At 33.5% G+C, this 17,411-nt stretch overlaps 2 protein-coding genes across 9 annotated transcripts in view; both read left to right on the top strand.

Annotated features, from left to right (window-relative positions):
* LOC106645527 (uncharacterized) overlaps positions 1-17,411 on the top strand; it is a 207,548-nt gene that overhangs the window by 135,539 nt on the left and 54,598 nt on the right. Inside the window, exon 7 of one of the 8 annotated variants that reach the window (XM_089590550.1) lies at positions 14,486-14,925. The exons of 6 other annotated variants lie outside the window; for them this stretch is intronic. In XM_089590550.1, the coding sequence (XP_089446676.1) occupies positions 14,486-14,910 (425 nt within the window). In that variant the 3' untranslated portion in view covers positions 14,911-14,925. Of the gene's footprint in view, positions 1-12,204; positions 12,684-14,485; positions 14,926-17,411 lie in introns of those variants that run through there. One more of the 8 variants, XM_089590547.1, reaches the window with a different exon arrangement.
* LOC111642964 (uncharacterized) lies at positions 2,613-3,551 on the top strand. Its single transcript, XM_089590420.1, has 2 exons — positions 2,613-2,826; positions 2,935-3,551. Exons 1-2 carry the CDS (start codon positions 2,613-2,615, stop codon positions 3,069-3,071), a joined length of 351 nt encoding a protein of 116 aa, XP_089446546.1. The 3' UTR covers positions 3,072-3,551.

Here is a 17,411-nt window from a genome sequence, read left to right as displayed (position 1 = left end):
CCCGCAAGTGATGAACACGCTGATGAAAGTATTCGGAACTATTACCCATTACTTCTATTGAATTAAAAACTCTGAAGAAAAGATTGGTGTTTACGACTTTTTTTTCTTTCTTTACCTACCTGATTTCTAATATTTTTGAAGTTAACTAAATTTTTTTCACTCAGCCGCCAAAAGTTTGAACTCGTATATTTTTTCATGGGTTATGATTCGGATTACTCTCACAACAAAAACGCCACTTGTGGGTCAGAAGCTCATCCTTTCTTTCTTTTTTTTTCCTTTTACTCTAACAACATAACATGTACAGATGCATACATTATTTTAATTTTTATTAATTTATTTATTTATTTATTTTTATTTTTGAATAACTAAAAATAAAACCACCAGAAATATCGATATGAACAATCATAGTCAGACCTGTATATCATTTTTCAGCGCAAAATTTGTTTCCCTGCAAAATTTGCGGGAAATCGTACGCCAGAAAATCTTCGACTTACACGCATGAGAAGGCCTGCGGAAGGGAACCTCAATTCGTTTGTCTGCTGTGCGGAAAAAGGTTCAAGTACAAGCATCGGTTGCAATCGCATTTGACATCCAATATACATTCGTCGAGGTACAAATAACAATAATTGATGCGTTGGATGGCTCATTTTTTATTCTCATATTTTTATCAAAATCACTTGTAGCTCTTGTTATTTTTTTTCTGTATTGATGTGGCTCTTTTTCCACGCTAAACTTATTTTTACGATAACTTAATTTAAATTATCAACAAAATCATATTACACACTCAAATTATAGTATTACTACTGTTTAAGACAAAGATATTGCTACGCATTCGTGTTTTTTTATATTTTTTATACAGAACCATTCAATAAGATAAAATAATAAATTATACCTGTAGCACGTATTGCAGTCGTTTTAGAAAAAACCATACAAGAAATCAAAGGTTTTTTTTAACAAATAACGGGATTTGCGTAAATAAAAAAAAAAAAATATTTTTTTGTAAAAGAATATTTGTATAACTTTTTAAAACTCAATAAAAATTGTTGTTATTAGACGGAAAACGTTTTACTTTTTCGATAATAATACACCCTTACCATATTAAAGTATGCAAAAAACAAAGATGTAATCGTACTAACATGACAATAATAAATTCTGTTTCAGGAAAACCATGTCTGTGCATTGATTGTGTGTCGAAAGTATCGAGTAAAAAAAAGTCACTGCAGATACACTCACGAGTAAATTTGATACGCTATCCAGATGTAAATGTCCCATTTATTACTATTTTCTTGCGCAACCACACTACGCCCAGCAAATACTTTATAAAAGCGTCACATTCTAATATATATTTGTATATTTTTTTGTGCAGCATAACTCGTCGCACAAACTTTAATATTGCGCATGATGAAGAAAAAAGCAATGTACATGGAAATAAAAAATAAAAATTTTCAAACTACGATGTTAAATTGTATACATAAATATGTTCAGCTTACAGAGTGGATAAGGTAAACTCCCCCTTCCCCCCATTTATATCGATCATTCCATGACACGCATATATATATATATATATGAGCTTGGTTTTACTTCACAATCAATAATAACAATAACAACGTTTCACGCGGTCCGCAGTTCATATCTTTTTCCACTAAAGTACTTCTCGTTTTGTTTCTCAGGTCGCGTTCCGGTGTTTCGTTTTCCGCGAAAGCAATCGTTGAAAGGTGCCGCCTACCAGCAACAGAGACGCGGATATCACCATAACGATCGCCCCCACGTTTGCCCGGCATGCAATAGTCGCTTCAAGAGAAGATATCACCTCAATCGTCACATGATATCCACCTGCAAAATCGAATTCCACAACATGTGATTCGCATCTTCGTTGTTAACTTTACCCTGTATCTTTTGGGCTTTGGGTCTCTTTGCGTGTATTTTTAAGTCAACACTGTTTGGACAAATCGATCGTCGCAGATTGCACGATTTTTATTGTCAACTACTTGTATCTTGTATGTTTTTCTCTGTTTGAATTTTTATTTATCATGTTTCGTACGTTTGGATTGGATTGACGAAATAAAACCGCTTCACTGCAGAACTTTAGATTCATTTTTGTATGTTCACTGCGACCCTGTTGTTTTTATCTTTGGTTTGCCACGGGTTATTATTCGACATCACCGATCACCTTTGAACTTCATTATCGATTCTAAATCAGCACAATTATGTCAAAACCAATGTAACATTTGTATGAAAAAAAAAAATGGCATAAGAAATGTTTTTCGTATTAAATAAAGAAAAAAAAAAAAAACAAAAACCTACATCACTGTTTGCATCGAAAAAAACTCCAAGTAGTACTTAATTCACAAAAAAAAAAAAACAAAACAAAACAAAACCAGTGTGTGCATTACATAGTATACTATATGCCTGTACATGATTACCAGTAGCTCCTAGAACCCTCGTAAATATAAGCCTCCAACGCACCGCACTCGCAAACCCAGGACCAAAAAAAAAAAAACAAAAATAACCCGCTGAAAATCCGCCTAAGTATGTGCGCCTAGAAAATCACCTAGACAAAGCAGGCTAGTGTTTTAGTGCAGCAAAGGAAAAAAAAAAAAAAAAAAAAAAAAATGTGCACGAGAAAGAGAGACACACAAGCCGGGCTCTGCTTTATTATTACAGGTAGTAGTCGGCGTCGTCGACGTCAACGTATCTCCGCGTACAACGCAAACGACCATCAGCAGCAGCAGCAGCAGCAGCAGCAGCCGCGCGTCATCCACAAGTGCGACGCGTGCGGCAAATGTTACCAGCTGGCCACGTCTTTGAAGCGACACGTGCGCTTAGGTAGGCCCAAATATATATATATATTTCACGCAATTCGAATGCCTTGGTTGAATATTAATCAAACATTTTTTTTTTTTTTTCCCCCCATGCGTTTGATCGATCTCGTAGAGTGCGGCTTAGAACCAAGGCAGGGCTGCAACTACTGCGGCAAACGATTTACCCACAGGTTCAAGCTTACCCACCACATGTACTCGTGTTGGCGTAAACGCGAATTCGACGAGGCTGCCAAGCGCCGGGGTGGCTGACCAATTGAACGACCGACGCGGCTGAAGTAGTAGACAGCAAATATAAATACTTATGTGGTAGTTGCGCAGGGGCTAACAATTCCTTTCGTGTCCGACTTGAAGGATTTCTCGAATGCTGTTTGATGGTCGTTTCGATATTCGTCCAAAGAACGACTTTTCACTTTGCTACGGGTAAGTGGAAATCTGCCTGTGGTCACGGATTTTGGTAGAATCACCAAGACTTGGGAGTCGTCAGCCCCTTCGCGTGTAGGCTCCCTTAGGAAGGCGAAAGTAGACAATAAACAACTAATTTAGATTAGCTGATGCTACATAGTCTAAAATGATGTTGAAAGACGTGTGTGCGATATTTATAATGCATGCACACACATATATACACACCTTTGGACTTGATGGGCACAATTATTTTACGGATTTTCGAGTACTTCGAAAGGAAATTATTTTCCCAAAAAGGAAATGTAATGTTTTTGCAAGACAATTTTTTTTTTTTTTTTATCACTGCTTGTGACATAGTATTTGATCAAATAAAAAATAGAAATAATAATAAAAGTTCTACATACGTTGAGAAAATGAAGTTTATTGTCAAGTTTGTCAACAAGTATGTAAAATATGACTCAGTTTTTACCAAATTTTTTTTTTCTATCAAAACAAAGCATCGTGTTGTAAGCATCAATAAAAAAAATGTCTGGCACAAATTTTGCACAATACTTGCGAAAGTAATTATGCCCATGTTTGAACACACTTAGAGATTTTATTCGCCTGTTACATACTAGAAAAATTATTCTTACAGTCGTAAAGAGCTGGTTACAAATTAATAGTTGAGAGTTTATGAAAAGCATAAAACCAATAATGGATGTATATCAACTGTTAAGTACGATACATGCTTTTAATTAGGTATTTTCAAATATGATTTAATAAAACATAATTTTTTTGTTAAGTTGGTTTTAAAGTTTATATTTGAAATGTTGGATTTATGTGTTACTTGTTTTATACACTTTTGTCTGTCAAAATTCATCAATATTTCTATAAATTTTTATATTTTTCAAAAGGTCAGATGAAAATTTAAATACTTAGACATAAATTTAAAAAAATATATAAATACATGTTATTGCTATTTGTAGTTGTATGAACTATAACAGGGTCAAAAAAATAAAACTAATGATGATGTAGCAATTAAAAAATTAAGATAACAATAAAAATTAAATCACGTTATATAAAAAATAATATGTCAATAAGATGTTTGTTGAAAAGTTGTAATTGCCTAAAACTTATGTAGTGATATAAAAGAGTGATACAAATTTTTGCTAAAATATACCTGAATGCGTTGAAAATTATCAGAGTAAATAGTTGAATAAAAAAATGTTTCTAACAAAATATTTAATATTTAATCACAATTAGCTATTGTGATTTTTATAGTTTTGTTACAAATCGAGTTATTTAGTCATTGAAAAGCCATGAATAATTTATATGTGTGTATACTATCAACGCATCACTAAAGATCCTATAGCAATTACTGTTGTTGAGTATGTGAATTCACAAGTATGTTACGATTGTTTAAAATATAAGAATTTTACAGTAGTTAATTATTGACGTAGAACAAAGTGAACAGTCAATAATAAAATGTTATAAATTAACTGTATTTATTGAAAAATAAAAAATAATTAAAAAAATTTTAACCCCTGTTAGCATTAGTAAATGATTATTGTATTTGCTAGTAAATGTGTTCAATGAAATTTTGAGTTTTCCAGTAAATATTAAGATTATCACAATGGTTATTATTTTTACCTTATATTTTTGATTTGATAATTTTTCCAATATTTTTACTTGCAGTTCTATGAATTTTTTTTCCACCAGCACTTTTCATTTTCTCACTTAGTGTTTACGAAAATTCTACATTTTTAATTTCAATTAAACAACTCAATTTTTTTAGATTAGAGTAGTATTGAAAAGTAGTGAATCTTAAAGATGCCGGAAAAAGTGAGCTACTAATCATTTAAGGCCATGTTTGATGACCTTTTTTCACAATTGATAAATCCTAGACTTAATATACGATTGAAGATATAGTTGACGTTAACAATGATTTTTAACGTTTAACTAAAAATTATCATACCATACCTGACATATTTTATTTAAAATTTGCATGTCATAACCATTTCTGAGCTTTACATTCAAAGATACCTACTTTTGTTATTGAATTTGACTAAGATTGTTTCAAAGCATCATACGTTAAAATCTTTTTTAAATGACCAAAAAATGATCCGTATTTTTTGTAAGACATAGTAATCCTAGAATTCATTTTAATTACCTCACAAGTGTTGGTATGTTTCTTGTCCTTTGATTTTTCTTAACTTTGTTACATTTAAAAACTTTTTAATCTTTATGCATATTTATAAACATCGTAAAAATACGTAATAATAGTTTTTTAAATTAATTTTTCTCTTTCTCTATGAAACAGTAAAAAGATAATTCTGTATCTGCTTGTTCCCCGAGTATGAATCTTTTTATTTATTTATTATTTTTATTTTTTTTTTAATTGACCAATGTTTCAATAAAAGAGAAAATGCTAGATGTAGACTGTAGAAAATATGTATGATGTGGACTTAAAAAAAATATTTTTGTTTATTTTCATGTTACAAGATGCATAAAGAAAAAATTATTTATTTTGTATCACAGTGTTAGCACCTTACAATATTTTAATTCTCCGTAGTTAAAAAATAACTTGATTTAATCTGAATTGGTCAAATTTGTAATGGTTTTAAATAAAGTATATTACAATAATGATCTGAATATGTTTTGTTGATAAATATTAAAAAATTAACGTACTTTATATCTTTTTACAGAAACCAGCACTTGTTTTTAAAAAATGGGGTAATGTTTGACTGGAACTAATGCCAACAAGAGAAAATTATTTATTTCTAGTATTGTTCGATGTATTTATGATTTTAATTTTATTTTAGGTCTGCAGTTGGGAGTGATGATGTTCATGTAATCCATAATCAACTGCATAAAAAAGGTACGATTTTCTTTCCAAGTGCACAAAAAAAGAAAGCAATAATCAAAAATCCACAACAAAATCAATACATGCTTACAAGATTTATTTTTATGTTTACAAAATATATTAAAAAATAAATAAATATTCACACAATAAAAAATTTCTCCCTCCTTATTACTACAATTTTAAAAGCTAAATCAGAAAACATGAATTTTTTATTTCAGATCACTACAAACTAATAGGCAATGACGTTGGTTCAAAAAGGAGTACGACTAGAAGTAGCCACTGATTCGTCACAAATGGCAGATCAATAAACTACCAACTACAGTGCATTTGCACATATATTAAAAAATGTGAATATAAATCAATTGAAATTATCTCGTTAGTACAGAATTAGAAGAAAAAATTACTCGTTACTGTATCAAGAAAAAACCCATTATTTTTTACGTTGGTGGTTTAGTTAACGATTCGACGACCGTAAAAACAAAGCTGATTCTTCCACCCTTGATTTCTGCGATCAAGCGACCTTTCACGAATAACTTTGAATCATTTGTACAGGCTGGCGAATATTTCAGTGATACATTACCTTGGAGCAACAGAAATCGTCCTCGACTTTGACGATTGGTGCGACGGTACTGCCTGTTGTAGAGGTAAATAGTCTCTGCCAAAAAGCAGTTAAAACATAATTTAGTTATTGTTACCCTTTGCACGTAACACTGGCGCTCTATCAAAAATTAAATAATTGAAACCATGTTTTCATGTTGTTGTCATCTTTGTAAGCTTCAGAGGTGCAACTTTAATATATAATCCTGCCTTACAACATCTACAGTGAAGTACTTGGTGCAATGAATGAATATAAAGTCAACACCACCAATAAAAAAAAAAAAAATTATTTCAAATACATTTGTCAGTAAAAACATCATCGTCACTGAATCGTTATGAGGGTTTAAAAAATTTATTGTACGGAAAGACATTGGCTTTGTACTGTAGAGAGAACAGACAATGAAGATACTTTTTGTCAGATTCTTTGCTAAATTATTAAAAATATAATTGAGTGGGTCATGCGTTTGAAAGATGCCTTCGTAAATATTCATTACTTACTAATTAATATAGTAACAAATAGTTTTATTTCACATTAATTAACTCTTATATCAGTGAAACGGCAAATAAGCACGATGTGCCATGTGGTGATAGTGGAAAGGGAGTGATCACACAAAGTATTTAATTGTTGGAAATCATTATTAATTTAGGAATATGTAATAATAATATATTATTAAAGGTCCTGTGACGATTACTGTAGTTGAATATATACATATATATATTTTGAATTCACAAGTATGTTACGATTGTCTGAAGTATACGAATTTTACAGTAATTAATTATTAGCGTAGAGTAAAGTGAACAGTCATTACTACAATAATAAAAATAAACTGCATTCACTGAAAAAGAAAAAAACGAAGTTGTTAAAAAAAATGTTTTTAATCTCTGTTAGAATAGTAACGTAATTTGCGTATTTGGGTGCAAATGTCTCCAATGAAATAATTTTTTCAGTAAATATCAGGAGTTTTGCGATAATTGTTATTTTCATTATTTACTTTTGATTCGACAACATTTTTACCTTCAGTTCTACAAATTTTTTTTCCCTCGAAAATATTTCATTAGCGAACCCACCGGTACTTTTCGCTTCCCCATTAGTTATTTCGCAAAAACTTCCAAAGTCTTCTCAATGAAACGAACAATCAAATGACACCAAGCCAAATGTGTTTTTTCTAACGATCGATTTTCCTGAAAATTTCAGGTATTCTGAGCTCGCTCCTGCTGCCGTCTGGAGAATTAATGCCGTATTACAAAAACCCCCAGCCGGTTGTCCGCTGCGTCGATTCCAACACTTCAATGGAGAAAAAGCACATCTGCGACCGCTGCGGCAAATCGTATCGGGCTTCGACTTCCCTCTCGAGGCACAAGAGGCTGGAATGCGGAGTGTTTCCCGCGGAAGTTTGCAGAATTTGCGGCAGACGTTTCAGGCACAAGTTCGTGCTCAAGTCGCACTTGCTCACCTGCAAGCGGAGAAACGTCGCCATGAGATGAATTTCGCGGGACGAAGAAAGAACGCTCTAGAGTAGGAATCTCTACACTTCGATTCGCGATCTGTATACCGTGAAATCGCGATCGCTCACCATCTTCGTTTATTTTAATATTTTTACGCTAGGCTATTCCGAAATTTTACATTGTTTATTTAGGTGATAGTACTGTACTATTTTTTTTTGTACATAATGCTACAATAAAATTAATTTTAATGTAAGTTTCCATGCAGTAGTTATAATCTGGCGTAGCACGTACCGTTTTTAATCGTACCATTTTTTGTCGCTCATCAATTAAAAAAAAAAAAAAAAATGAATTAGATAATGTTATTTACAGCTGTAACTGTGGTGCGCTTTTATTTGTATGTTAGTAAAAGTTACTTTTAAATAAAGTTATTTTTGAATAACGTAACAATCGTGGGGTTAAATCATTACCTCCTGTAATTGTGTGGCCAATAGTATTTAGATCCCGTTCCCCAAGACCCTCCACGTTTGTCTACCAGTAAAAAATGCAAGCAGTCCTCGACGATACTTTCGTGGATTTTACTAATACTTACGTTATCATTTCAGGGGAAGAGCTCGAGAAGAGCGTGAAGAGCGAGGCTGCGACTCGAGAAATTATCCCACATGGAGCACCGACGGGCCGACGCGTGAGAAAAAGCAAAACCCCGTACGCGCAGCAAAGTTTTTTCTGCGCCGAGTGTGGCAGAGGTTACAAGTACATGAACTCACTGACTCGCCATCAGAATACCGAATGTGGCTTGCAACCTAAGCACCTCTGCACTGTGTGCGGGAAAAAATTTTACCGACATTGGGAGCTAAGAATACACAAAAATGTTAAGCATCATTAATTTGCGCGAGCACCCCATGTAAGGCTATTTCAATAAATTTTCTGTATGCAGAAAGAAAAAGAGAGAGGGAGAGAGAGAGAAAAAAAAACAATTGTTTACTTTTTTTGTTGCTTTCGATCTCGATGGTTGTTATCACGTGTCAGGCCAAAAAGTACAGTCACAATGACGATTACCAGTTAACGCAGTCGCTGTGCTTGCAAACACAATTAGCACGTTATAAGAGAGACACAATATTCACTCGGCAGTGCGTTCTCCGTATTCTTTGAGGTATCGATTGTCATGGACTAAAATACAATGCTTTCAAATTGCCGCAATTTTGGCGAATGAAAAAAAAAAAAAAAAAAAAAAAAAGATCCGCTGCCATGACAAAGAGGGAGAATACGGGGAACGCCATGGTCGGCGCTTCGCGAGCCCTTTCGCCGCCCGATCTAACCCCACGTGCTCTGCTTTCTTTTGCAGAAGACGCGATGCTGACCAGCGTGTGGCTGGCCGACGCCACCGACGAGGACAACGTCGAGCACCCCCAACAGCAGCAGCAGCACGAGGTCGAGGCCGTCCTCGACGACCCGATGGTGCCCGAGCAGTTCCTCGAGGTCGACATGAACAACTTCTACCTGCCCACGCCCCCGGAGAGCAGCGAGCTCTGGCAGGAGAACTTCCTCACGGCGAGCGGCAGCAGTCTGCAGACCTTCAGCTCGGTCTCGGGGGCGGCCGCGGGCAGCGGGGCAAAGACCGGCAAGCCGGTTCGGGGCAACGCCGAGCGGCGCTTCTACTGTCCGAGGTGTGCCAAGGCTTTTTCGCGCACGGACAGTCTGCGCCGCCATGAGAAGCTCTACTGCAGGAGCAACCGGGAGTCGGATCAGCCGGCCAAGAGGGAGGTGGTTAAGAAGGACGGGGTAAAGAAGGAGGCCCTGAAAAAAGAGCCCAAGCAGAGGCTCGCCACGGCGCCGTCCTGAGGCAAGGGGCGCCGGCGCCGGGGCAAGCGTGGGCGGGCCGAGCCGCAACAGGTGGCCTCCGCGTAAACCATCATTCATATACTCTCTCGCGTCGGTGTTTTATTTTTTTTTTTTTCCTTTTTCTTTTTCATTTGTTTTTCATTTTACTTTTCGTTTGCCGCGCGTCCTCGCTGGAGCGGTCCGTTTTGGGTCAGTGTGTGTGAGCTGTGTCGGTTGTCGGGCTTGTTTCAAAAATATCACTTTGTCGCTTCGATTTTACCAACGAGAAGCGATGTTTTTGGTGAACACGGGAGTTTTTATGGTTGGCGATATTGTAAGTGCGGTAAGCGTGGGTTTTTTTTTTTTTTTTTCGATTTGGTAAAGATAAGACGCATCGAAAAAGATTTTTTATTTTCGGTAAGAGATGTTAATTTCGAAATTTGATGAAACGTATTGGAAAATACAACTGTGGCTGTTCGAAGATTTGTACATTTTTTTTTTTTTTTTTTCGACGTCATAGATTTTTATTTTTTGATTGAGATTTTTTTTTTTTATAATTATGGCTATCGTTGAACCCATGTACATATATTTATACATGTGCATTTTTACACATTGCTCAGAACTTTTTATGACTCTGCGTGCATATTAATTAATTACATCGATATACAATAGTATAGGTACAATTTGAAAAAGTTACTTTTGGCCTTTCTCAATAAAGTTAAAAATTATTTAACCACGTCACGTTTGCGTCTAGGATTATGAGTTTTGTAACAAAAAAAAAAAAAAAAAAGGAATGAAAAAAGTTAATTTAAAACAAAAGCCAAATAATAATTATAATTTCACTTACTTTAAGTGCCATAAAAATATTGTAATTTTGCTTTTGCAAAAACTCTTTATTAATTTTGTTTATGTGACTGTTCTAACAATTTTATAAAACACACTTTTTCACTTTTTTTTTTTTTTTTTTTTTTTCAAAGTAAATTTGTAATTCTAGTAGAGTGATGCTAATTAAATGTCTTAATCAATCATAAGCGCTACTGTGAGGTAAAAACATATACAGCAACGAAGACTCTTCAGCTGAGTGTTTTTTCAAGTTAAATTTTCAAAACCAGCTGAAGAATCCGAATCTGTCCAATAGTGAACTAAGCTATAGTAATTTTTTATTTTTCAAACATTGTGAATATATAACGTACAGTGAAATGAAATAGAAAAACTATTTTTTGAAGTGGTATAAAAAAAAAATGAAATAAAAAAAAAATTTTTAACTTTATCATTTAAAGCCACTTTTTCATCGAAACTTGTAATCGAAAGAAAGGCTTATGTACAAATTTTGGAATTGATAAATGATTACAGTAAGCCTTAAAATTTTCATTTTGTCGTTAATTTAGTACTTAGGCTTTTGTATAAGTGTACCATAAATTTTTATATTGTATATTTATTTTTATAGAAAAATGTTTTCCAATTTCCGTAAAAATTGTTTTGTTTCCACGAAAATTCAAAAAGCAATAGCAATATACATTTTGATTACAGTAACTCTTAAAATTTTTTCACAAATGCTTGAGATTCCCTATTTTGTGCTCATCAAGATGTGTTGTTCAATTTACAACAGTTGTGGGAAAAAATATTTTTCACGCAAGTAAAATAAATAATTGCATCACCAAATATAGTTTTGAATGTTTTTTCTCTAACATTAGTATAATATCCGTTAGGCTAAGAGTCGTTGTCTTCAAAATATTGTACTAAAATAAATGTATCATAAATTAAAATTTTTCAAGCTTAATAGTACACTTGATTCAAGTACCTAAATAATAATACGCCATTTGTATCGTAAAAATAAATTAGTAAAAAAAATAAATTTTTCCGCGTTCTTCATTCTACCATACATACCTTTTATTTTATGATTACATGAAAAAAAAAAAAAAAAAAAAAAAAAAAAATTGTAATAATTTTTCTTTTCATTTATTGTTACAGCCCAACAACGAAATTGTCTTTTCTCCATTGAAGTGCATCGCAAGTATCAAGCAAATACCGAGTTACAATTCACACATTATTTCATGTATCACAATAAAGTTATTGAAAAAATACACAAAGGCCTTATACATGTGGAATGAAAAAAAAAAAAAAAAAATTCTCATGCATATTTTACTCATTTCAACATCGATCAAATAATCATGTGGAATCGGTTATAAATGTCACAAACAAACCACGTCCTACTCTACATAAGATAAGCCATAAAAAAAGATGTGTTTAAACTAATGCAACAACCATCTGTTTTAGACTCGAAGGACAGCAGTTCGGAGGTACATGATCTCCTAGACACCCAAGGATGGATGCCCCTGTCCGGCGTCGGTTACCGCATATCCAAGGAAAACTCGGACGCGGTGAAATACATGTGCTCCCACTGCGGCTACGCATTTCACCGTCTCGGCTACTTAAACAGTCACGTAAAAATCTGCAGCCAGATCAACCGACAGCAGCTGCACCAGCAACAACTGCAAGAGCAACACTGGCAGCAGCAGCACCACCACCACCAGCAACAGCAGCGCATGGAGTCGATGTACTTCGTCTGCCACATCTGCAAAAAGGTTTACCTGAGCAAAGGGAGCTTGAGCCGACACAGGAGGTCCAATTGTCCTGGAACCAAGATTGCCATCTGCGGCATCTGCGACGTCGAGTTTTCCTGCTTGAATGACATGCTGCTCCACAAGGAGGAACACTTCAGGGACAAGCCCACGATTTAAAGGGGCTGCCTTTTTTTCTTTTTTTTCATTTCAACTATTAATCGTTATTACGTTGTACTTTATGTATTTCCGTGACATATACTCGATAGTGTGAAAAGTTGTAGTTATTCCAAAGTATTTCATCGGTGGTTTTTACTCAAACGTGTAATCCGGTTGTCGAGAAACATTTTTTTTTTTTTTCAAAGTTCCTTAAAAGTACACCTTAAGGTGGTTCTTCACCTAACCCATTTACTTAAACTTACAGGGAAATTTGGAGGGATTGTTATTAAAGTTATAAGGCATCTTTCTTTAAAATTTCAAGTCCCTTTATCAGGCAAATTTTTGAAAACAAGTCATTAAAAAAATGCACTTTTAACATGTGTTCTTATGTAGGTTACTTTTCCATACTACGATATCATGTAATATCTCGTAAAGTAGACTTAAGATCGTAATAGAAAAAGTTTGCAGTGAAAGAAGAACTTTTCAGCTTTCTAATAATATAACAAAAGTTTGGGCTGATCAGGGAATTAGTATACGATATTTAATCGTAAACGAAATGTCTGCCGTGTAAACTGCGGCAACGTCTGCTTGAGTAGGAGCGTACATGCCATTTTCAGAACCTTGCGTCAAAAAAAATTTTTTTTACAACTCTTACTCTGACTTTATTAGCTTGTTTATTTGTATGTAAATGCAATGATATTATATTCAAGTGCCAGTACAACATATTTTATGTTGCAAATAATACGCTAATCGAAAATTAGAAAATCACAGGGTCCCGTGTCGCTTTGATACGGCACCATCGTGAAGAACCACCTTAAAAGGTGGAAACGATGAAGTCGTATTTTGTTATTTTTCGGTATTACTTTTTTTTTGTTATTACATCTCACAGTGCAGAATTGACAGAACTCAGTTACGTTGTAGTTATTCCAAAGTATTTCATCGGTGGTTTTTACTCAAACGTGTAATCCGGTTGTCGAGAAACATTTTTTTTTTTTTTCAAAGTTCCTTAAAAGTACACCTTAAAAGGTGGAAACGATGAAGTCGTATTTTGTTATTTTTCGGTATTACTTTTTTTTTGTTATTACATCTCACAGTGCAGAATTGACAGAACTCAGTTACGTCAATTCGTAAAATTCTCCAATTAGAAAAGTTGTCTGATCTCTTGTGAAAATAGCTTCCCACTTACAGTTTTTATATAAGAATCCAGTTCCGTCGAGTAACATTTTTTTCATCATCAGCATTGAAATCTCGAATCATATAAAATGCCACACTGTTAACAATTCAGTCAACGTAATAATTGATGACTTTCGCAAAAAATGTAGCATGTCGTTTTGTGTGAATGAATAAATATACAACCAAACAAGCTAATGTAACTTACGTACCGTAAATCGTATTATGACTTTCCAAAAATATTATGGTACTCGCTGATTTTTCAAAAACCAATTGTTTGATATGACGATATTTTCAGTGCCAATATAATAGAAAACAACGAAAATATAATATATAGCAAAACGTTCCTTGTAGTTATTTCGTGACACCCCCCCCCCCCCACGACTATGGTACTCCACTCCAAAGTATCCTCTTGATTAGTTTTATTATTTAAAACAACTGTACTATTTGTAATAACTAGTCGTTGCATTTAATGTTATTCTTTGAGTAGCACAAGACACTGCAAAAAATGGTGTAAGTATTTATCAAGAATAACAAGCGTAAGACCACTATCCTATGAAAACCTAATCGTTGAAACTCGAAGGAGACAACGACCCTCGTACGACAGTCGTAAATAACTCGCCTCGCTAACCCACGAATTTTTGTTTGTTTGTTTTCTCCCTTCACAGGCGGCTCCTTGCTGCAACTGACCAAGCCCATGTACGACCCGCTCCTGTCCCTGCAAGAGCTCAAAGCCGACTCGATCGCCATCAACGCCCCTGGCACCTCCAAACCTCATCAACACCACCAACAACCTTCGAGCGGTTACCCCCAACTGGTTTATGAAGAGTTAACTCCCATGATGATCAATCAGCAGCTGCTCTTCCAGCAGCAGCCGCACTTGCTTCATCACTACGAGTGCTCGGATTGTGGGAAAAGCTACAAGTGGCAGGACAGCTTGAAGCGACACAAGAGAGTCGACTGCGGGAACAAAGTGCGAAAGTACGAGTGTACCTTTTGCCATAAAAAGTTCAAGTACAGGTACGAAATGAAGAACCATCTCGTCAAGTGCCATGAGAAGTCTGCGGCTTACCGTGACAATGAGAGCATGTAAATGTAACACACCTTATAATGGAGCCTATGGTGATGATAGACAGGGTATATATATTGCAGTAGTTTTTGTTTTTTGTTATTTTTGTTGCAAAAATTTTTTTTCCCTCCATAATTTATTATTAAAAATAAAGGGTGTATAGTCATTTATTTAAATTTAAAGCTATAAGAGTTGCTAATATTTATATGTTGAAAAAAAGATTATTATCTACATCTAGTAAGTAATCCAATTAAAATTGTTTGTTGTACTTAAAACAATACATTCTAATAAAAAGACCGTTTGAAAATTAATGTGAAATTTTTTTTTGGTACCAACTGCCCAAATATTTGTGTACACCTTTAACATTTTATAAACCTCTTTTCAGTTTTATGTAACCACTGTTATCGTAAATAATACATTTATAAAAATATTTTTCAATACTTATTTAGAATTTTATTTCCAGTTATCCTTTATTCAACAATATTTTATTAACAAATTGATATTTTTGTTTTAGTTTAGTTGGATATCAATGCCATATTCCATGCATCTTTGATATTTGAAATATGAAAATGATGCGTCTGTATTTATTGTGATGAAAAAAATAATGCATGACTCGTTCTAAGGACTAAACTGGATACATAAAGGAAATCTCAAAAATACAATGGATTCAATTCTGGTGGCATACATTGATGCTATTTTTTTAAATTATTGTTTGGACATCAATAAAAGAAAAAGTTGATGAACCATTTTTTAAACTAATTGTGCTTTCTTTTATACATATGCATAATCTTTTTTTTTTTTTTATCAGTATTTTGTTGTAAAACATTTATTAAATAAAATTTAATAAAAAAAAAAAAAGAAAAAAAAAATCAATCACTGCGGTACTGCAATTGATAGAGTGCAATGTGCTTTGTATTTTAGGAATACACATTTTTGGTGATTGGTGTTTATTATTGCCGCTTATTATCGTTTGTATATATTTTCATATTTTACATATTGATTTTATTTATAATTGGTACGACAATGGTTTTCATCCTTCATAGAAAAAAGGCAGTTGAAAATGTTTCTGTAACTATTAAATAATAAGAAAACACTACCAAATGAATGGTACATGATTTTCATACATCAATCATAAAATGAGCAAAAACTTTTGATGTACAGGTTTCTTAGTTTTATACTGTTGCTTCTTCTACAGTAATCGGTTTTAGTTGAAAAATTATTAATTGATATGAAAAAAAAAAAAACTACTAAATAAAAATAAAAAGTAGTATGGATGGATTTTTTGTTACTAGAATATTATAAACCTTCATACCATGGAGTGCAGTTAAAACTAATTATTTAGAAAAAATAAAAAAATTTCTTTGACAAAAAAGCATATATCCTCATCCTCTTACCTACATTTTAAAAATATTTTTGTCATCATTTCCTTCATAATACCGATATTATTTCTTAAAGAATCTTGATTATAGCAGCTGCGAACAAAAATAAAAAAAGATTCTCCAATTATTTAATAAAATCATTGTTAAAATTTTTTAGGTGCATCTTTTATTTACAACTTTTCTCAATAATCAGACTCCTTTTTTATTCATTTCACAGAATTTATTAATTTAACAAATAGATTCAATTAAAAAAAAAAACTATTTATTAGTTATTGACAAAAAAAAGGAAAAATTTTTTACATCTCAAAGAACATATAAAATTACCATCAAAACATGGTGACAATAACATTTATTTTTACTTTAATTTTAATTTTGTATTTGTAAATAAAAATCATCTAAAGTTTACCAATATAATTCTTACTAAAATAAAAAATTAATTTTTTTTATCAAGGAAAATTAAATTAAAAAAATAAAAAAATGAATAACACATAGTATGAAAAAATTTTTTTTACTGATTTGCTACGAGGAAGAAAAATTACAACTTTTACCCCCGAATATGGAAAAGATATCTGGAGACGTGGTTGATATATGATGACAGTTCATTGTAGAACACATGCCTCATAAATTATTGACGACATTTTTTTTTCAAACTGTGCAAAGCTGATTTTAAGTCGACTTACAGAGCATCCAATAATCGTTCAACCATTAAAAAAAAAAAAAAAAAAAAAATGCAATTAATTATGTAAAGAGTCATAAAAACCTGACAAATTATTTGCCTTTTGTTTTAGGCGAGTTCGCAGATTTGAAAAGTGCAAAACCGATGGTCCATCTCTACCCAGAACAAATGCTCTACCTGCATCTCATGACCAGGGATGAAATGGCCACTAATCATGGACCCCAGAAATTTGTAGATCCAACAACGCCAACAACAGCGAGCACAGCTTTGAGTGAATCTGCGAGTTTTGAGTGCACAAAATGTGGAAAGTCCTACAGTCGATCCCATTCCCTGAAGAGACACGTAAAGTACGAATGTTTCATAGAGCCGCAGTTCGAGTGCCCCATATGTCACAAGAAATCCAAGCACAAGCATAATTTGGCGCTACATATGCGTACACATCAGAAACGATGAAGTATTTAACTCGTTGT

The sequence above is a fragment of the Copidosoma floridanum genome, unplaced genomic scaffold, assembly GCF_036245765.1.
Source record: "Copidosoma floridanum isolate Cflo_tuat_1 unplaced genomic scaffold, Cflo_Japanese_pri ptg000012l, whole genome shotgun sequence".
Classification (NCBI taxonomy): Eukaryota; Metazoa; Arthropoda; class Insecta; order Hymenoptera; family Encyrtidae; genus Copidosoma; species Copidosoma floridanum.
This window is presented reverse-complemented; position numbering and strand designations above follow the sequence as displayed.

What these genes read in the sequence shown, in the direction of transcription:
- LOC111642964 (XM_089590420.1), top strand. Translation starts at nt 2,613, where the DNA reads ATGTGCACGAGAAAGAGAGACACACAAGCCGGGCTCTGCTTTATTATT. An exon ending in GAAGCGACACGTGCGCTTAG is followed by an intron (nt 2,827 to 2,934) that starts GTAGGCCCAAAT and finishes TCGATCTCGTAG; the next exon opens with AGTGCGGCTTAGAACCAAGG.